A 19,199-nucleotide genomic window follows, 5' to 3' on the forward strand; every position below is an offset into this window, starting at 1 on the left:
AAAAATCACTCAGTGTTAATCCCTGCATTATATAGCGCTCTGGTGTGTGCTGGCATACTCTCTCTCTGTCCCCCCAAAGGACTTTGTGGGGTCCTGTCCTCAGTCAGAGCATTCCCTGTGTGTGTGCGGTGTGTCGGTACGGCTGTGTCGACATGTTGGATGAGGAAGGTTACGTGGAGGCGGAGCAGAGGCCGATAAATGGGATGTCGCCCCCTGTGGGGGCGACACCAGAGTGGATGGATAGGTGGAAGGTATTTACCGACCATGTCAACTCCTTACATAAAAGGCTGGATGACGTAGCAGCTGTGGGACAGCCGGCTTCTCAGCCCGCGCCTGCCCAGGCGTCTCAAAGGCCATCAGGGGCTCAAAAAAAACGCCCGTTACCTCAGATGGCAGACACAGATGTCGACACGGAGTCTGACTCCAGTGTCGACGAGGTGGAGACATATACACAATCCACTAGGAACATCCGTTACATGATCTCGGCAATGAAAAATGTGTTACGCATTTCTGACATGAACCCAAGTACCACATAAAAGGGGTTTTATTTTTGGGGAGAAAAAGCAGCCAGTGTTTTGTTCCCCCATCAGATGAGTGAATGAAGTGTGTAAAGAAGCGTGGGTTCCCCCGATAAGAAACTGGTAATTTCTAAACAGTTACTGATGGCGTACCCTTTCCCGCCAGAGGATAGGTCACGCTGGGAGATATCCCCTAGGGTGGATAAGGCGCTCACACGTTTGTCAAAAAAGGTGGCACTGCCGTCTTAGGATACGGCCACCTTGAAGGAGCCTGCTGATAAAAAGCAGGAGGCTATCCTGAAGTCTGTATATACACACACTCAGGTTCTATACTGAGACCTGCAATTGCCTCAGCAAAATAGTGCTGCTGCAGCGTGGTCTGATACCCTGTCAGATGATATTAATACCCTAGACAGGGATAATATTTTGCTAACATAGAGCATTTTAAAGACGTCGTCTTATATAGTAAGGATGCACAGAGGGATATTTACCGGCTGGCATCCAGAATTAATGCAATGTCCATTCTGCCCGGAGGGTATTAGAAACCCGGCAGTGGACAGGTGATGCGGCCTTTAAAAGGCACATGGAGATTCTGCCTTATAAGGGTGAGGAATTGGTTGGGGATGGTCTCTGGGACCTCGTATCCACAGCAACAGCTGGGAAGAAAAAAATTTACCTCAGGTTTCCTCACAAAAGCCTAAGAAAGCACCGTATTTTCAGGTACAGTCCTTTCGGCTTCAGAAAAGCAAGCGGGTCAAAGGCGCTTCCTTTCTGCACAGAGACAAGGGAAGAAGGAAAAATCTGCTCCAGGCAGCCAGTTCCCAGGATCAAAAATCTTCCCTCGCTTCCTCTGAGTCCACCGCATGACGCTGGGGCTCCACAGGTGGAGACAGGTGCTGTGGGGGCGCGTCTCGGGAACTTCAGGGACCAGTGGGCTTGCCCACAGGTGGATCCCTAGGTTCTGCAAGTAGTATCACAGGGATACAGGCTGGAGTTCGAGGCGACTCCCCCTCGCCGTTACCTCACATCAGCCTTGCCTGCTGCCCTCGGAGAAAGGTAGTACTGGCGGCAATTCACAAGCTGTACTTCCAGCAGGTGAAATCAAGGTACCCCTCCTTCAACAAGGCCGGGGTTACTATTCCAAAATGTTGTGGTACCGAAACCAGACGGTTCGGTGAGACCCATTCTAAAATTGAAATCCTTGAACACTTATATACGAAGGTTCAAGTTCAAAATGGAATCGCTCAGGGCGATTATTGCAAGCCTGGAGAATTTCAGGGTATCACTGGACATCAAGGATGCTTACCTGCATGTCCCTATTTACCCTCTTCACCAGGTGTACCTCAAAATTGTGGTACAGGATTGTCATTACCAATTCCAGACGTTGCCGTTGGTCTGTCCCCGGCACCGAGGGTATTTACCAAGGTAATGGCCGAAGTACTTATCCCGTACTTGGACGATCTCCTTATAAAGGCGAGGTCCAGGGAGCAGTTGTCCGTCGGAGTAGCACTATCTCGGGAAGTGCTACAACAGCACGGCTGGATTCTGAATATTCCAAAGTCGCAGCTGGTTCCTACGACGCGTCTACTGTTCCTGGGTATGGTTCTGGACACAGAACAGGATAAAAAGGGTTTCTCCCGGAGGAGAAGTCCAGGGAGTTGGCGTCTCTAGACGGAGACCTCCTAATACAAATACAGGTGTCGGTGCATCAATGCACGCGAGCCTTGGGAAAGATGGTAGCTTCTTACGAAGAAATTCCATTCGCCAGGTCCCATGCAAGGATCTTCCAGTGGGATCTGTTAGACAAGTGGTCCGGGTCGCATCTTCAGATGCATCGGCGGATAACCCTGTCTCCAAGGGCCAGGGTGTCGCTGTGGTGGTGACTGCAGAGTGCTCATCTTCTAGAAGGCCGCAGATTCGGCATACAGGACTGGGTCCTGGTGACCACGGATGCCAGCCTTCAAGGCTGGGGGGCAGTCACACAGGGAAGAAACTTCCAAGGCCTATGGAAAAGTCAGGAGACTTCCCTACACATAAATGTTCTGGAACTATGGGCCATTTACAATGCCCTAAGTCAGGCTAGACCCCTGCTTCAACACCGGCCGGTGCTGATCCAGTCAGACAACATCACGGCGGTCGCTCAGGGAAACCGACAGGGCGGCACAAGAAGCAGGATGGCGATGGCAGAAGCCACAAGGATTCTCCGATGGGCGGAAAATCATGTGTTAGCACTGTCAGCAGTGTTCATTCCCGGAGTGGACAATTGAGAAGCAGACTTTCTCAGCAGACACGACCTCCACCCGGGAGAGTGGGGACTTCTTCCAGAAGTCTTCCAAATGATTGTACACCGTTGGGAAAGGCCACAGGTGGACATGATGGCGTCCCGCCTCAACAAAAGCTACAAAGATATTGCGCCAGGTCAAGGGACCCTCAGGCGATAGCTGTGGACGCTCTGGTAACACTGTGGGTGTACCAGTCGGTGTATGTGTTCCCTTCTCTGCCTCTAATACCCAGGGTAATGAGAATAATAAGAAGGAGAGGAGTAAGAACTATACTCATTGTTCCGGGTTGGCCAAGAAGAGCTTGGTACCCAGAACTCCAAGAAATTATCTCAGAAGACCCATGGCCTCTGCCGCTCAGACAGGACCTGCTGCAGCAGGGGGCCTGTCTGTTCCAAGACGTACCGCGGCTGCGTTTGACGGCATGGCGGTTGAACGCCGGATCCTGAAGGAAAAAGGCATTCCGGAGGAAGTTATCCCTACGCTATTTAAAGCTAGGAAAGAAGTGAACGCAAACCATTATCACCGCATATGGCGGAAATATGTTGTGTGCTGTGAGGCCAGTTAAGGCCCCAAAAGGAGGAATTTCAGCTAGGTCGATTTCTGCACTTCCTACAAGTCAGAGGTGACTATGGGCCTAAAATTGGGTTCCATTAAGGTCCAGATTTCGGCTCTATCGATTTTCTTCCAAAATAGAACTGGCGTCACTGCCTGAAGTTCAGACTTTTGTTAAGGGAGTGTTGCATAGTCAGCCCCCGTTGGTGCCTCCAGTGGCACCGTGGGATCTCAACGTAGTGTTGGATTTCCTGAAGTCGCATTGAGTTGAGCCACTTAAATCCGTGGAGCTACAATACCTCACGTGGAAAGTGGTCATGCTGTGGGCCTTGGCGTCGGCCAGGCGTGTATCAGAATTGGCGGCTTTGTCATGCAAAAGCCCTTATCTGTATTTTATATGGATAAGACGGAATTGAGGACTCGTTCCCAATTCCTTCCTAAGGTGGTATCAGTTTTTCATGTGAACCAACCTATTGTGGTGCCTGCGGCTACTTGGGATTTGGAGGATTCCAAGTTTCTGGACGTAGTCAGGGCCCTGAAAAATATAAGTTTCCAGGACGGCTGGAGTCAGAAAGACTGACTCGCTATTTATCCTGTATGCACCCAACAAGCTGGGTGCTCCTGCTTCTAAGCAGACTATTGCTCGCTGGATCTGTAGCACGATTCAACTTGCACATTCTGCGGCTGGACTGCCCCACCCTAAATCTGTAAAAGCCCATTCCACGAGGAAAGTGGGCTCTTCTTGGGCGGCTGCCCGAGGGGTCTCGGCTTTACAAATTTGCTGAGCTGTTACTTGGTCGGGGTCAAACACTCTTGCAAGAGTCTACAAGTTTGATACCCTGGCTGAGGAGGACCTAGAGTTTGCTCATTCGGTGCTGCAGAGTCATCCGCACTCTCCCGCCCGTTTGGGAGCTTTGGTATAATCCCCATGGTCCTTACGGAGTCCCCAGCATCCACTTAGGATGTTAGAGAAAATAAGATTTTACTCACCGGTAAATCTATTTCTCGTAGTCCGTAGTGGATGCTGGGCGCCCATCCCAAGTGCGGATTGTCTGCAATACTTGTATATAGTTATTGCCTAACTAAAGGGTTATTGTTGAGCCATCTGTTGAGAGGCTCAGTTGTTATCATACTGTTAACTGGGTATAGTATCACGAGTTATACGGGGTGATTGGTGTGGCTGGTATGAGTCTTACCCGGGATTCAAAATCCTTCCTTATTGTGTCAGCTCTTCCGGGCACAGTATCCTAACTGAGGTCTGGAGGAGGGTCTTAGTGGGAGGAGCCAGTGCACACCAGGTAGTCCTAAAGCTTTCTTTAGTTGTGCCCAGTCTCCTGTGGAGCCGCTAATCCCCATGGTCCTTACGGAGTCCCCAGCATCCACTACGGACTACGAGAAATAGATTTACCGGTGAGTAAAATCTTATTTTTTTTTAATAGTCTGAGATTCATGTGTATTTTGAGTCTCTTATGTGTAATTAGGTGTCTTACATTCTCCAGGTTATCCAATTATAATGTATTTCTACACACTAGTGACCATTATAAGCTGGCATGATCATAGTAATGCAGCCTATTCACAGGGGAACTTTATATGCTTGTGAATATTTGCACTGAGTCTTGTAGGCAGCACTTTTCTATGGTAATTCATTTTAGTTTATGAAACAGGAGATTCTAACGTCTAAAGCAGAGGTTCCCAAACTGTGCCGTGGCTCCCTGTGGTGCCTCGGGACACTTGCAGGGGTGCCCTGGGTTGGTGGTCCAGGACCAATTCAAATTATTCATGGTCAATATAATAGGTAAAACCAGTGCTGGTGGCTGCCAGTCATAAAATATGTGGCCAAACAGAAGCAAATCTTGTCCCTCACCACACAACTGACCCTAAGGATGACATATAAACGCGACAAACTTAATGTAATATTTCTTTCTAAATTTCTCAATAAGAAATTTTTGGCCTAGGGGTTCCGTGAAAAAAATTCTGATATTCTAGGGCGCCGTGATTCAAAAAAGTTTGGAAACCACTGGTCAAAAATATAAAATTGCTGTTGATGCCGATATACAATCTTAGAAAGCGACCTGTAGTCTGGAAATATCGCATCCTGAGTAAGAACTCCTGCACTACACGACGGCTCACATGCATGGCATTTGGGTATTTAGTATTTTGTCCACCCCTGTTTTAGAGTATAGAATGTGAAATCAGTATGTTAGCAGAAGGACTGTTTCACACAAAGCTGAAAATGTGCTGGTCTGTGGTGGTCAATATAAAATGTGTTATAACAGAATACCAATCCCAATTGGAATTATATTGAATTGGGTCTAGTGAGTTCCCTTAGGGTTCCAATGGTGCAGCAATGCACTTTTGTCTCCTACAGGTACAGGCTAGTTACTGATGCACAATGATGGTGAGATCCTTCTCCCATAAACTTCCAAAGTTTAGGGCTGTGTATTTCTTTCAGTGAACCTGGTTGGAAAGGAGTGATCCGATCTACTCCGAAGGCTGAGGAGATTCAGTCTGCGCTGACTAAGCAAGATCTCTATATGTGAGTATTTAATGTTGGAAAATGCTCTGAACTACTGGACAGCAGTGATCTTTGTTAGTTATAGGGCCAATCATCACTGTGATTTCCATGTATCCTGTCTACAGCTATGTGGGACATGGAGCAGGCGCACACTTCCTGGACGTTCAGACTCTGCAGCGACTAGACTGCAACGCGGTGGTGTTGCTTTTTGGGTGTAGCAGTGCAGCCCTGGCTGTGCGAGGAGATCTGGAAGGTGCTGGCATAGTCTTAAAATATGTGATGGCTGGATGGTAAGTCTGATCGTTATTCCATCAAATCCTGGATAGGTATATTCATGGGTAAACATTACCTTTAACAATATTACCTTTAGTAGCTTCTGTACTCTTTCTTGCATAGTAATGATTGAAGCAAACAGTGGGTCAGATCGATGTATTAAGCCTGGAGAAGTGATAAAAGCAGTGATAAGCAGAACGCACCAGCCAATCATAATGGGTTTGAAAAATGATAGTTAGGAGCTGACTGGCTGGTGTGTTATCACCTTCCACACATCACTTCTTTATCACTTCTACAGGCTTAATTACATCTGCCCCTATGTGCTAAGAAGAGTGACTTCCGCAATATAATTTTTATTTATTTTTGGGTATTTCAGTATTATCATATAACAGTCCTCACGTTTAAGGCTTTTAGTAAATCATATTTCTGAACCACATGTTGGAGTGAATAAAATGTTATTATACATAAGCAGTTTGTGGGAAAAGAGTTGTGTTTAGGAGGAGGGAAAGCAGTGCTTGATCCAGACATAGAGGTGTGATATAAGGGTAAAGGTGACTAGAGGGATTGGTTTCTCCTAATCTAGAACTCAGAGTAGTTGATAGGAGAAATGGCTGGAAGTACCTGGATGCGCAGTGTTCCTTTGTCTGGGCAGGCTGATGATCTTAATGGTAGATTGATAGCATAGTTGGTAACTCACTATTTGCAGTCCTTGCAAAAAACCTAATTACTTATTCCATACTATATACTGTATATGCAGTTAATTAATTACAGCCTCTAATATGAGTTATTTGGGGGTTTTCCCAAGAGGCCACTATGAAAGATCATTCTGTAATCCATTATAGATTATTCATTTTCTAATGTCTAACCAGCCTTTTGTTGTAGTTGTGACTGATGGGTTGTAATAGAACGCCTTCATTCCCATCAGGAATTTGCCTCAAAATCTCAATTGTGGGTTAGTGTTTGAAACTGAATAGGCCAGCTAAGAAGGTGCCATACTGTGTTTTTATCCACAGCCAGTAGGAGCAAGTTATTTAAAAATATTAAGATGGGGATTAAGGGCAAAGATGGGGTGTAGTGTTGTGTTAGAACTGATCAGCACAAAGTGTTTTGGTGTAGGTGAACCAGAAAGGGTATGATCTTTATACAGGTTTATTGCAAATGGCTTCAGGCCATCATCTAATGAGGAGACAGACAGGGTGAAGCTGCAAACAAGTGTTTCCGCCTGACTTGGCGATAACGCATGTATATTATATACAGAGAGGAATGTGTACATATTAGAATGTGTTTAATTACTAAGTCTAATCATGATTATGTATTGTTTAAAATATTCATATCTTACCTCCTTCTATTTATTTTTATTTGTTTCTAGCCCTTTAGTGGTTGGAAACTTGTGGGACGTCACAGACCGAGAGATTGACCGCTACACAGTGGCATTCCTGCAAGGATGGCTGAAGGCAGGTTCCAGTGCTTCCCTGCTGAAATATTTATCAGAGTCTCGCCAGGCTCCGAAGCTTAAAAGCATCATTGGTGCTGCTCCCGTGGCCTATGGTTTACCAGTGGCCCTGCAATGAAATGATTGTGCTAATTGGAGTTCCGAGGCCCTGCGATTAAATGATTGTGCTAATTGGAGTTCAGTGTATTGTACAGAAGCCTAGTCATAGCTTTTGCACTATTAAAATGCTATTTTCATATCTCACCATTTGTAAAAATGTATTTTAACAATTAAGCTGCTGTTATTTTAACTATATTTGTGTAATCTGGGAAATAAAATGCATGCCGCGCATTGGTGCATAATTTCTCCTCTAGTGAAGGCAGCTTGTACATCGTACCTCTACAGCAGGGATGGGGAACCTTCGGCCCTCCAGCTGTTGAACTACACATCCCAGCATGCCCTGCAACAGTTTTAGCATGGCCAAATAGCAAAACTGTAGCAAGGCATGCTGGTATGTGCAGTTCAACAGCTGGAGGGCCGAAGGTTCCCCGTCCCTGCTCTACAGACTAACCTCTGCTGCTCTTTTGTAATTTAGCAGCAGGGGTTTAAAACAATGATCTGATGTGATTAAGTGTATGTTTAGTGTAGTGTCTAAGTTCATATATTTATTAAACTTGAGTTCTTGCCCCCTTGTTGATAAAAGGGGTATATTATTACTTTACACAATCGCACTGGGGCTATTTTTTTATGTTTTGAATATTTTCGTATATATTTTAGGGATGGAAGAGTAAGAAAATGGAAAATGCACAAAGAGCATGTTTATCTAAAGACTATAACCTTGTATAATAAAGATTGTTTTTTGTTATTTTTTATCACTGTCAGTATGACTTATTGAGTGTGCTTGTCTATAGAGACACTTACTTTTGGTAGATACTGAAATGACCCCAGATTGCTTCATACAGATTTATCAATGGTTTTGAAATACAAGTATTGTGTTTGTTTCTGGTGGACCTGGATTCTTCGTATACACGGAGTTAAAGAAAGCAGACAAAACAGTATACCCATTCAATTATGCTTTATAATAAGCAGTAACATTGAATGATACTTAGCAACAGGCATGTTCAAGTATCCAAAGCCTTATTGAGTCTTGTTGTAAACAGATTGGCTGCACACCAATGCCTCAGGCAACTTGTGTCAGTCTTTTAGTTTTATACCACAGAGGACAAAGCCTGGAAACACCACTTCCAATTTAGGTATAAACATGATCTTTAAGTATGCCATTGGCTAAGCAAAGGTTAGCAGTCCAGGTACTATTTTAAACAGGTGCAAAATGTCAGTGGTACAAAAAGAAGTTCAGTTTAACCACAGACATTAACATCACAGAAGTTTCCAATCCTGTCTGTATATTAGACTGAACAATGCATAAAATTAATCAAGCAAATATAAACTCAAAATGGAAGCTTGCAAGCAGTTTTGGTCTCCTACCAAACAGTATTTAACATAATCAGTATGTGGTTTTAATTCCTATCAGTATTTCTACAATGTGTAAAAATCTGTCTCTTATATTCATCCTGCAGCAACTAAACCAAGCAAAGAATTTCATACTGGGCCACATCATTTAAGACTGTGGGAGTTATAGAAGGGTTCATAGGTTACTGACAACTGAAATAAGGTTGAGGAGCCCCCAAAACAGTGTTTTATGTAAACCTCCCCTGTTATATGAAATACACTAACTTGTAGGAGTTCTTCTGTGGGTGTGTTGCCTTATCTGTAGTTACTTGCATTATCTATGTTAGCAGTACCTACTGCTTTCTCTCACATTCTAGAGGATGCTGGGGTCCACATTAGTACCATGGGGGTATAAACGGGTCCACTAGGAGCCATTGGCACTTTGAGAGTGTGGGCTGGCTCCTCCCTCTATGCCCCTCCTACCAGACTCAGTTTAGAAAATGTGCCCGGAGAAGCCGGTCACAGCTAGGGGAGCTATCCAGAGTTTTCCTAGTAAAGTTTATTTTAAGAGTTTATTATTTTACAGGGATGCTGCTGGCAACAGCCTCCCTGCTTTGTGGGACTAAGGGGGAAGTAGTGTCCGTCCTGCGAGGTCTGAGCCACTATCTCCACTGACAGGACACTGAGCTCCTGAGGGGATAGATCGTTCCCTGCCACAGGGGATCGCTCACCCCAGTAGCATGCTGCCACTCCCTTACAGAGCTGAAGATCAGTGGCGAGGGAGTCACCAACTGCCCTAGCAAGCGGGAAACCGGTGTGAAGATGGCGGCATAAGGGTAGGAGCACAGTATTAACTGCGCTCCGGAGGCTCAGCGGTACATAGTGCGGTGCTGTGAGGGGCGCCCTGAGCCAGCGCCTACACTGGTCACACAGCCTGTCGGGGTCCCCGGATCTCAGCCAGCATAAATCCTCAGGCCAGTATAATCCTATGAAGAGCGGGAAGACAGCGCCATTTTGGGGGCGGAGCTTCTCAGAGAGGACCCAGCAGTGTTCAGCGCCATTTTCCTGCCTGCACAACGCTGTCAGTGAAGAGCAGGTCACTCCACAGCAACTACAGCTATCTCTCACGGTACCAGGGGGTTGTAGAAGGCCGGGGGAGGCAGCAAAGCAACTGTGTTACTTATTACGGTGCACAGTTAGCGCTGATAGGGGGTCTCCCTTTAAACACTGCTCAAAGAAATAAAGGGAACACTTAAACAACACAATGTAACTCCAAGTCAATCACACTTCTGTGAAATCAAACTGTCCACTTAGGAAGCAACACTGATTGACAATCAATTTCACATGCTGTTGTGCAAATGGAATAGACAACAGGTGGAAATTACAGGCAATTAGCAAGACACCCCCCAATAAAGGAGTTGTTCTGCAGGTAGTGACCACAGACCACTTCTCAGCTCCTATGCTTTCTGGCTGATGTTTTGGTCACTTTTGAAAGCTGGCGGTGCTTTCACTCTAGTGGTAGCATGAGACGGAGTCTACAACCCACACAAGTGGCTCAGGTAGTGCAGCTCATCCAGGATGGCACATCAATGCGAGCTGTGGCAAGAAGGTTTGCTGTGTCTGTCAGCGTAGTGTCCAGAGCATGGAGGCGCTACCAGGAGACAGGCCAGTACATCAGGAGACGTGGAGGAGGGCAACAACCCAGCAGCAGGACCGCTACCTTCGCCTTTGTGCAAGGAGGAACAGGAGGAGCACTGCCAGAGCCCTGCAAAATGACCTCCAGCAAGCCACAAATGTGCATGTGTCTACTCAAACGATCAGAAACAGACTCCATGAGGGTGGTATGAGGGCCCGACGTCCACAGATGGGGGTTGTGCTTACAGCCAGCCTGACTGCCATTAGGTACCGAGATGAGATCCTCAGACCCCTTGTGAGACCATATGCTGCTGCGGTTGGCCCTGGGTTCCTCCTAATGCAAGACAATGCTAGACCTCATGTGGCTGGAGTGTGTCAGCAGTTCCTGCAAGACGAAGGCATTGATGCTATGGACTGGCCCACCCATTCCCCAGACCTGAATCCAATTGAGCACATCTGGGACATCATGTCTCGCTCCATCCACCAACGCCACGTTGCATCACAGACTGTCCAGGAGTTGGCGGATGCTTTAGTCCAGGTCTGGGAGGAGATCCCTCATGAGACCATCCACCACCTTATCAGGAGCATGCCAGGGGTTGTAGGGAGGTCATACAGGAACGGGGAGGCCACACACACTACTGAGCCTCATTTTGACTTGTTTTAAGGATATTACATCAAAGTTGGATTAGCCTGTAGTGTGTTTTTCCACTTTAATTTTGAGTGTCTCCAAATCCAGACCTCCATGGGTTAATAAATTTGATTTCCATTGATAAGTTTTGTGTGATTTTGTTGTCAGCACATTCAACTATGTAAAGAACAAAGTATTTAATAAGAATATTTCATTCATTCAGAGCTAGGATGTGTTATTTTAATGTTCCCTCTATTTTTTTAAGCAGTGTATTAAAAGCGCTGTGTGTGGGTTGGCTCCAATCTCTGTCTCTCTCTTGCAATTCTTGGGGGTGAAACTTTGTACTCCCCTGTGTGTGTGGAGTGTCTGTGGTCTCCATTAAGCAATGTCCAGTGACTCTGTGTCATATGCTGCAGAGGATATGTCCTCTCAGGATGATCCCACTCCATGTAATCAGGATTGCACTGGTTTAGCACAGATTCCAGCAAGGGAGCCTGGGTGGTTATCCTCTAACAAATCTAAGATTTCTCAGATTTCTAATAGGGTTGCATGCTTTACAGAACTCTATGGCAGTCTGGCCCAGTTCTGGTACATCAGGTCTCACCACTGTATATTCACATAAACGTGCTCTTGCCCAGATAATGCAGGATGATACCCATACTGATACTGGTGACAGGGATGTGTTGCGGGGGCCAGCATCTCTTGCAAAAGGGGTGCAGTTGATGATAGAGGCTATTAGAGATGTGTTCAATATTGCTGATACAACACCCGAGCACGTTGAGGAGGCTTACTTCACTGAAAATAAGAAAGCCTCGCTAACCTTCCCTGCGTCAAAGGAATTAAATGCTATATTTGAAAAGGCTTGGGAAAACCCGGATAAAAAATTCCAGATACCTAAAAGGGTTCTGGTAGCGTTTCCTTTCCCGGTAGAGGGTAAGGAAAAATGGGAAAACCCGCCTATTGTTGACACATCAGTATCCAGACTCTCAAAAAAGGTGGTTTTACCTGTTCCAGGATCTACTGCCTTGAAAGAGCCAGCTGATCGTAAAGTTGATAATACGCTCAAATCCATGTACACGGCTTCTGGGGCAATACTACGTCCCACTATTGCCAGTGCTTGGATTGCCAAAGCTATAGTAAAGTGGTCTGGCACGTTACTTGAGGACTTAGATACTATGGAGAAATGTGATGTTGAATTGTTTTTACGTAACATTCAGGATTTCTGGTAGAATCCATGAAAGACCTGGGTTCCATGGCAGGGGGATTTCTTCCATGTCAGTATCAGCTCGTCAAGGACTGTGGTTGCGCCAGTGGTCTGCCGACACGGAATCCAGGAGCAGTGTGGAGACCCTACCCTACACAGGTCAGGCTCTCTTTAGGGAAGCGTTAGATGCATGGATCTCCATGGCTACGGCTGGTAAGTCACCCTTTCTTCCCTCAGCTACACCTGCTCCGAAGAAACCCTTTTCTTCAGTTACATCACTGCCCTTTCGGTCTGACAAGCCCAGAAAGGCCAAGCCGTCCAACACCTTCTTTCGGGGAGGTCAGCCCCAAGTTCAAGAAACCTGCAACTGCAGGTTCCCAAGAACAGAAACCTGCTTTAGGTACACCAAAGTTCTCCGCATGGCGGTGGACTGCACGCCCCGGAGGTGGGGCCGATGGGAGAGAGACTCGCATTTCAGTCATGTCTTAGTGTCCTCCAGCCTGGACCCCCCTAGGACACAATATCTTGCACCCAGGGGGGTACAGGCTGGAATTTCAAAATCTCCCTCCTCACCGATTTTTCACATCAAGCTTGCCAGCTCTGCTGGCAGACAGGACTGTACTGCAAGCCGTCCAGAAGTTGGTGGAGGCACAAGTTATTGTGCCAGTACCACCTCATATGCAAAACAAAGGTTACTATTCGAACCTTTTCGTTGTACCGAAACCGGATGGTTTGGTCAGGCCCATTCTGAACTTAAAATCACTAAACCCCTTTCTAGGGAGATCAAGTTCAAAATGGAGTCTCTAAGGGCAGTGATATCGGGTCTGGAGGAGGGGGAATTCCTAGTATCCCTGGATATCAAGGATTCATACCTCCACATTCTGATTTGGCTGCCGCATCAAGCTGATCTTCGATTCGCATTGGGGGACTGTCATTTTCAGTTCCAGGCCCTCCACAGCACTGAGGGTATTCACCAAGGTGATGGCGGAAATTATGATTCTCCTCCGCAGACAGGGGGTGAACATAATTCTGTATCTGGACGATCTGATAAAGGCATCGTCCAAGAAGAAGCGGTTACGGTCCATAACACTCACGACCCAGCTTCTCAGGGAACATGGTTGGATCCTGAATCTTCCAAAATCACATTTGGAACCAACCAGGAGGTTGTCCTTTCAGGGAATGATCCTCGACACGGAGGTGCAGAGGGTGTTTCTCCCAGAGGAAAAGGCGTTTGTGATTCAAACGATGGTGCGGGATGTCCTGAAGCCAGCCCAGATGTCAGTTCATCAGTGCATTTGCCTTCTGGGGAAGATGGTGGCCTCTTATGAGGCTCTGCAGTACGGGAGTGTCACGCTCAGTCCTTCCAACTGGATCTCCTGGACAAGTGGTCGGTATCCTATCTACACATGCACCAGAGAATACGTCTGTTGCCAAAGGCAGGATTTCACTCCTCTGTTGGCTGCAATTACCTCACCTTCTGGAGGGCCGCAGGTTCAGGCCATTCAAGTGCAGTCGGACAATGTGAACAGTGGCTTACATAAACCGACAGGGTGGAACGAAGAGCATAGATGCAAAGGCAGAGGTAACAAGGATCATCCTCTGGGCAGAAAAGCACGCGTTGACACTGTCTGCAATTTTCATTCCGGAAGTAGACAACTGGGAAGCGAACTTCCTCAGCAGATACGATCTCCATCCAGGGGAGTGGGGTCTCCATCCGGCGGTGTTCAAGGAGGTAACAGATCTTTGGGGCGTACCCCAGATCGACATGATGGCCTCTCGTCTCAACAAGAAGCTTCGGCGGTATTGTTCCAGGTCGAGGGACCTGCAAGCAGTGGCGGTGGACGGCCCTAGTGACTCCGTGGGTGTTCAGTCGGTGTACGTGTTTCCTCCACTTCCACTCATCCCAAGAGTTCTAAAGCTCATAAGGAGAACAAGGGTTCAAGCGATCCTCATTGCTCCAGACTGGCCAAGAAGGGCTTGGTACGCGGATCTTCTGAATCTACTGCAAGAAGATCCGAGGCCTCTTCCTCTTCGTGAGGACCTGCTGCAGCAGGGGCCATTCGCCTATCGAGACTTACCGCGGCTACGTTTGACGGCATGGAGGTTGAACGCCTGATATTAGCTCGGAAGGGCATTCCGAACAAGGTTATTCCTACCTTGATACAGGCTAGGAAAGGAGTAACATCTAAACATTACCATCGTATTTGGGGAAAAATATGTATCTTGGTGTGAGTCCAAGAAATTTCCTGTGGTGGAGTTTCAACTGGGACGGTTTCTCCTTTTCCTACAAGCCGGTGTGGATATGGGCCTGAAGTTGGGATCTGTGAAGGTCCAGATTTTGGCCCTATCCATTTTCTTCCAGAAACAATTAGCTGCCCTCCCTGAGGTTCAGACCTTTTTGACGGGGGTTCTGCACATCCAACCTCCCATTGTACCGCCTACGGACCCTTGGGACCTTAACGTGGTGTTGCAGTTCCTCCAATCGGACTGGTTCGAGCCTCTACAGGAGGTTGAGGTAAAATTTCGTATGTGGAAGGCTGTCACGTTGTTGGCCTTAGCTTCTGCTAGACGTATGTCTGAGTTGGGGGCTTTGTCCTGTAAAAGCCCATACTTGATCTTCCACGAAGATAGAGCTGAGCTCCGGACACTGTAGCAGTTTCTTCCGAAGGTTGGGTCGGCATTTCATATCAACCAACCTATTGTGGTGCCAGTGGCTACTGACTCCTCAATTTCTTTAAAGTCCTTGGCTGTTGTAAGGGCTTTGAAAATCTGTGAAGAGGACTGTTCGTCACAGAAAATCACACTCTGTCCTGTATGATCCCAAGAAAATTGGGTGTCCCGCTTCTAAGCAGATAATCTCTCGCTGGATCAGGTTCACTATCTAGCATGCGTATTCTACGGCAGGCTTGCCGTGTCCTACGTCTGTTAAGGCCCACTCTACTCGTAAGGTGTGTTCTTCCTGGGCGGCTGCCCGAGGTGTCTCGGCCTTACAACTCTGCCGAGCAGCTACTTGATCGGGGTCGAACACGTTCGCAAAGTTCTACAAGTTTGATACTTTGGCCTCTGAGGCCCTTAAGTTTGGTCAATTGGTTCTGCAGGAGTCTCCGCGCTCTCCCTCCCTTTGGTACATCCCCATGGTACTAATGTGGACCCCAGCATAAGGTAAATCCTTTTCTTGTAGTCCGTAGAGGATGCTGGGCGCCCGCCCAGCGCTTCGTTTTCCTGCAATTGTTATCTGGTTCAGTACAACTTTGTTTTTAGTTGAGTACTGCATTGTTACTTGGTAAGTAATGTTTCAGCGGTTGCTGAGTTTTCAAGCTACTTTAGCTTGATGTGCCTTGTATGTGTGAGCTGGTATGAATCTCGCCACTATCTGTGTTAAATTCTTCTCTCGAACATGCCCGTCTCCTCGGGCACAGTTTCTAGACTGAGTCTGGTAGGAGGGGCATAGAGGGAGGAGCCAGCCCACACCCTCAAACTCTTAAAGTGCAAATGGCTCCTGGTGGACCCCATGGTACTAATGTGGTCCCCAGCATCCTCTACGGACTACCAGAAAAGGATTTACCGGTAGGTAACCAAAATCCTATTTTAATTGAGCCTAGGCGTAGGCCCACATCCACTCCCGTCTACAGAAAAAGCAGGAGACATCCCAGATGAAATTCCACCACAGAATATTGTCTGCCCTCAGACCAAGAGACATATTTTTTCCATATACGTGGTAATGTTTAGACGTTACCCCCTTCCTGGCTTGGATCATAGTCAGGATGACTTTGTCAGGAATCCCTCTCCTGGCTAGAATCAGTCGATCAACTTCCATGCCGTTAAATGTAGCTGTGGTATATCTTGATAGACGAATGGGCCCTCTTGCAGAAGATCATTGCGAAGAGGTAGAGGCCACGGATCTTCGATCAGCATCCTGAGAAGATCCGCGTACCAGGCCCTTCGAGGCCAGTCCAGAGCAATGAGGATTGCTTGAACCTTTTCCCTTTATATTCTCTTTAGAATTCTTGGGATCAGAGGAAGTGGCGGAAACATGTACACCAGCTGGTAGACCCATAGCGTTGTCAGAGCATCTACCGCCACTGCTGGTGGGTCTCTCAACCTGGAACAATACCACTTGAGCTTCTTGTTGAGTCGAGAGGTCATCATGTCGATCTGTGGATATCCCCACCGACATGTCAACCACCGGAACACCTTCGGGTGGAGACCCTTCTCCCCCGGGTGCAGGTCATGTCTGCTGAGGAAGGCTGCTTCCCAGTTGTCCACTCCCGGAATGAAGACTGCTGACAACGCCACTGCGTGTTTTTCCGCCCAGAGGAGAATTTTTGACACCTCTGACATTGCTGCTCTGGTTTATGTACGTTATCGCAACTACATTGTCGGACTGGATTTGAATGGCCTGATTCCAAAGTAGAGATGAGACCTGCAGAAGGGCTTGTAGATTGCCCTGAGTTCCAAGCTGTTAATTGAAAGCATGACTTCCCGACTTGACCATCTTCCTTGAAACTGCACCCCCTGGGTGACTTCTCCCCAACCTCTGAGACTTGCATCTGTGGTTAGCAAAATCCAATTCTGAATCCCGAACCTCCGACCCTTGACGAGGTGAGAAGTGTGTAGCCACCACAGAAGGGAGATTCTGGCTCTTGGCGACAGACAGATCCTCTGGCGCATGTGAAGAAGCGATCCGGACCATTTGTCCAACAGATCCAGCTGGAAGGGCCTCGTAAGTGGCCGCCATTTTCCCCAGAAAGCGAATGCACAAATGCACCAAGATCAGGGTTGGCTTCAGGACAGCCCGAACCATCGACTGGATTACCATAGCCTTCTCCAAGGAAAGGGACACTCTTTGAGACTCTGTCCAGTATCATTCCCAGAAAAGAAAGCCTCTGCGTCGGTTCCAGGTGAGATTTTGGTAAGTTCAGAATCCACCCGTGATCCAGGAGTAGTCTGGTTGAGAGGCCAATGCTGTCCAACAACCGCTCCCTGGATGGTGCCTTTATCAGAAGATCGTCCAGGTATGGAATTATGTTCACTCACTGTTTGCGGAGTAGAAACAATTTCTGCCCTCACCTTGGTGAACACTCGGTGCTGTGGAGAGACCAAATGGCAGTCCTGGAACTGGTAGTGGCAGTCCTGCAGTGCAAACCGTAGATAAGCCTGATGAGGCGGCCAGATCGGAATGTGAAGATACGCATTCTTGATATTCGGAGACACTAGGAATTCCCCCTCTTCCAGACCTGAGATCACCGCTCTGAGACTCCATCTTGAATTTGAACACTCGTAAGTACGGGTTCCACGACTTGAGGTTCAAAATTGGTCTTACCGAACCATCTGGTTTCGGTACTACAAACAAGTTGTAATAATATCCCTTGTTTCTCTGATGTCCTAGTGGATGCTGGGGACTCCGTCAGGACCATGGGGATTAGCGGCTCCGCAGGAGACGGGGCACAAAAATAAAGCTTTAGGATCAGGTGGTGTGCACTGGCTCCTCCCCCTATGACCCTCCTCCAAGCCTCAGTTAGGTTTTTGTGCCCGTCCGAGCAGGGTGCAATCTAGGTGGCTCTCCTAAAGAGCTGCTTAGAAAAAGTTTTTAGGTTTTTTATTTTACAGTGAGTCCTGCTGGCAACAGGCTCACTGCAACGAGGGACTTAGGGGAGAAGAAGTGAACTCACCTGCGTGCAGGATGGATTGGCTTCTTAGGCTACTGGACACCATTAGCTCCAGAGGGATCGAACACAGGCCCAGCCATGGAGTCCGGTCCCGGAGCCGCGCCGCCGACCCCCTTGCAGATGCCGAAAAGTGAAGAGGTCCAGAAACCGGCGGCAGAAGACTTTTCAGTCTTCATGAGGTAGCGCACAGCACGGCAGCTGTGCGCCATTGTCACACACTTCACACCAGCGGTCACGGAGGGTGCAGGGCGCTGCGGGGGGCGCCCTGGGCAGCAATGAAATACCTATACTGGCTAAAAGATACATCACATATAGCCCCTGGGGCTATATGGATGTATTTAACCCCTGCCAGGTCTCAGAAAAACGGGAGATGAAGCCCGCCGAAAAGGGGGCGGGGCCTATTCTCCTCAGCACACAGCGCCATTTTCCCTCACAGAAATGCTGGTGGGAAGGCTCCCAGGCTCTCCCCTGCACTGCACTACAGAAACAGGGTTAAAACAGAGAGGGGGGGCACTTATTTGGCGATATGATTATATATATTAAGATGCTATAAGGGAAAAACACTTATATAAAGGTTGTCCCTGTATAATTATAGCGTTTTGGTGTGTGCTGGCAAACTCTCCCTCTGTCTCTCCAAAGGGCTAGTGGGGTCCTGTCCTCTATCAGAGCATTCCCTGTGTGTGTGCTGTGTGTCGGTACGTGTGTGTCGACATGTATGAGGACGAGGTTGGTGAGGAGGCGGAGCAATTGCCTGTAATGGTGATGTCACTCTCTAGGGAGTCGACACCGGAATGGATGGCTTATTTAAGGAATTACGTGATAATGTCAACACGCTGCAAGGTCGGTTGACGACATGAGACGGCCGGCAAACCAATTAGTACCTGTCCAGGCGTCTCAAACACCGTCAGGGGCGTTAAAACGTCCTTTTACCTCAGTCGGTCGACACGGACACTGACTCCAGTGTCGACGGTGAAGAAACAAACGTATTTTCCTTTAGGGCCACACGTTACTTGTTAAGGGCAATGAAGGAGGTGTTACATAT

The 19,199-nt window shown here is 47.6% G+C and overlaps 1 protein-coding gene across 1 annotated transcript in view; it reads left to right on the plus strand.

Moving 5' to 3' along the window:
* ESPL1 (extra spindle pole bodies like 1, separase) overlaps positions 1 to 8,020 on the plus strand; it is a 340,610-nt gene extending 332,590 nt beyond the window's left edge. The window contains exons 30-32 of the mRNA XM_063950725.1: positions 5,805 to 5,888; positions 5,993 to 6,157; positions 7,510 to 8,020. Of these exons, the coding sequence (XP_063806795.1) occupies positions 5,805 to 5,888; positions 5,993 to 6,157; positions 7,510 to 7,711 (451 nt within the window). The 3' untranslated portion in view covers positions 7,712 to 8,020. The remainder of the gene's footprint in view (positions 1 to 5,804; positions 5,889 to 5,992; positions 6,158 to 7,509) is intronic.
* Positions 8,021 to 19,199: the final 11,179 nt, after the last annotated feature.

The sequence above is a fragment of the Pseudophryne corroboree genome, chromosome 2 (assembly GCF_028390025.1).
Source record: "Pseudophryne corroboree isolate aPseCor3 chromosome 2, aPseCor3.hap2, whole genome shotgun sequence".
In the NCBI taxonomy this organism is placed as follows: domain Eukaryota; kingdom Metazoa; phylum Chordata; class Amphibia; order Anura; family Myobatrachidae; genus Pseudophryne; species Pseudophryne corroboree.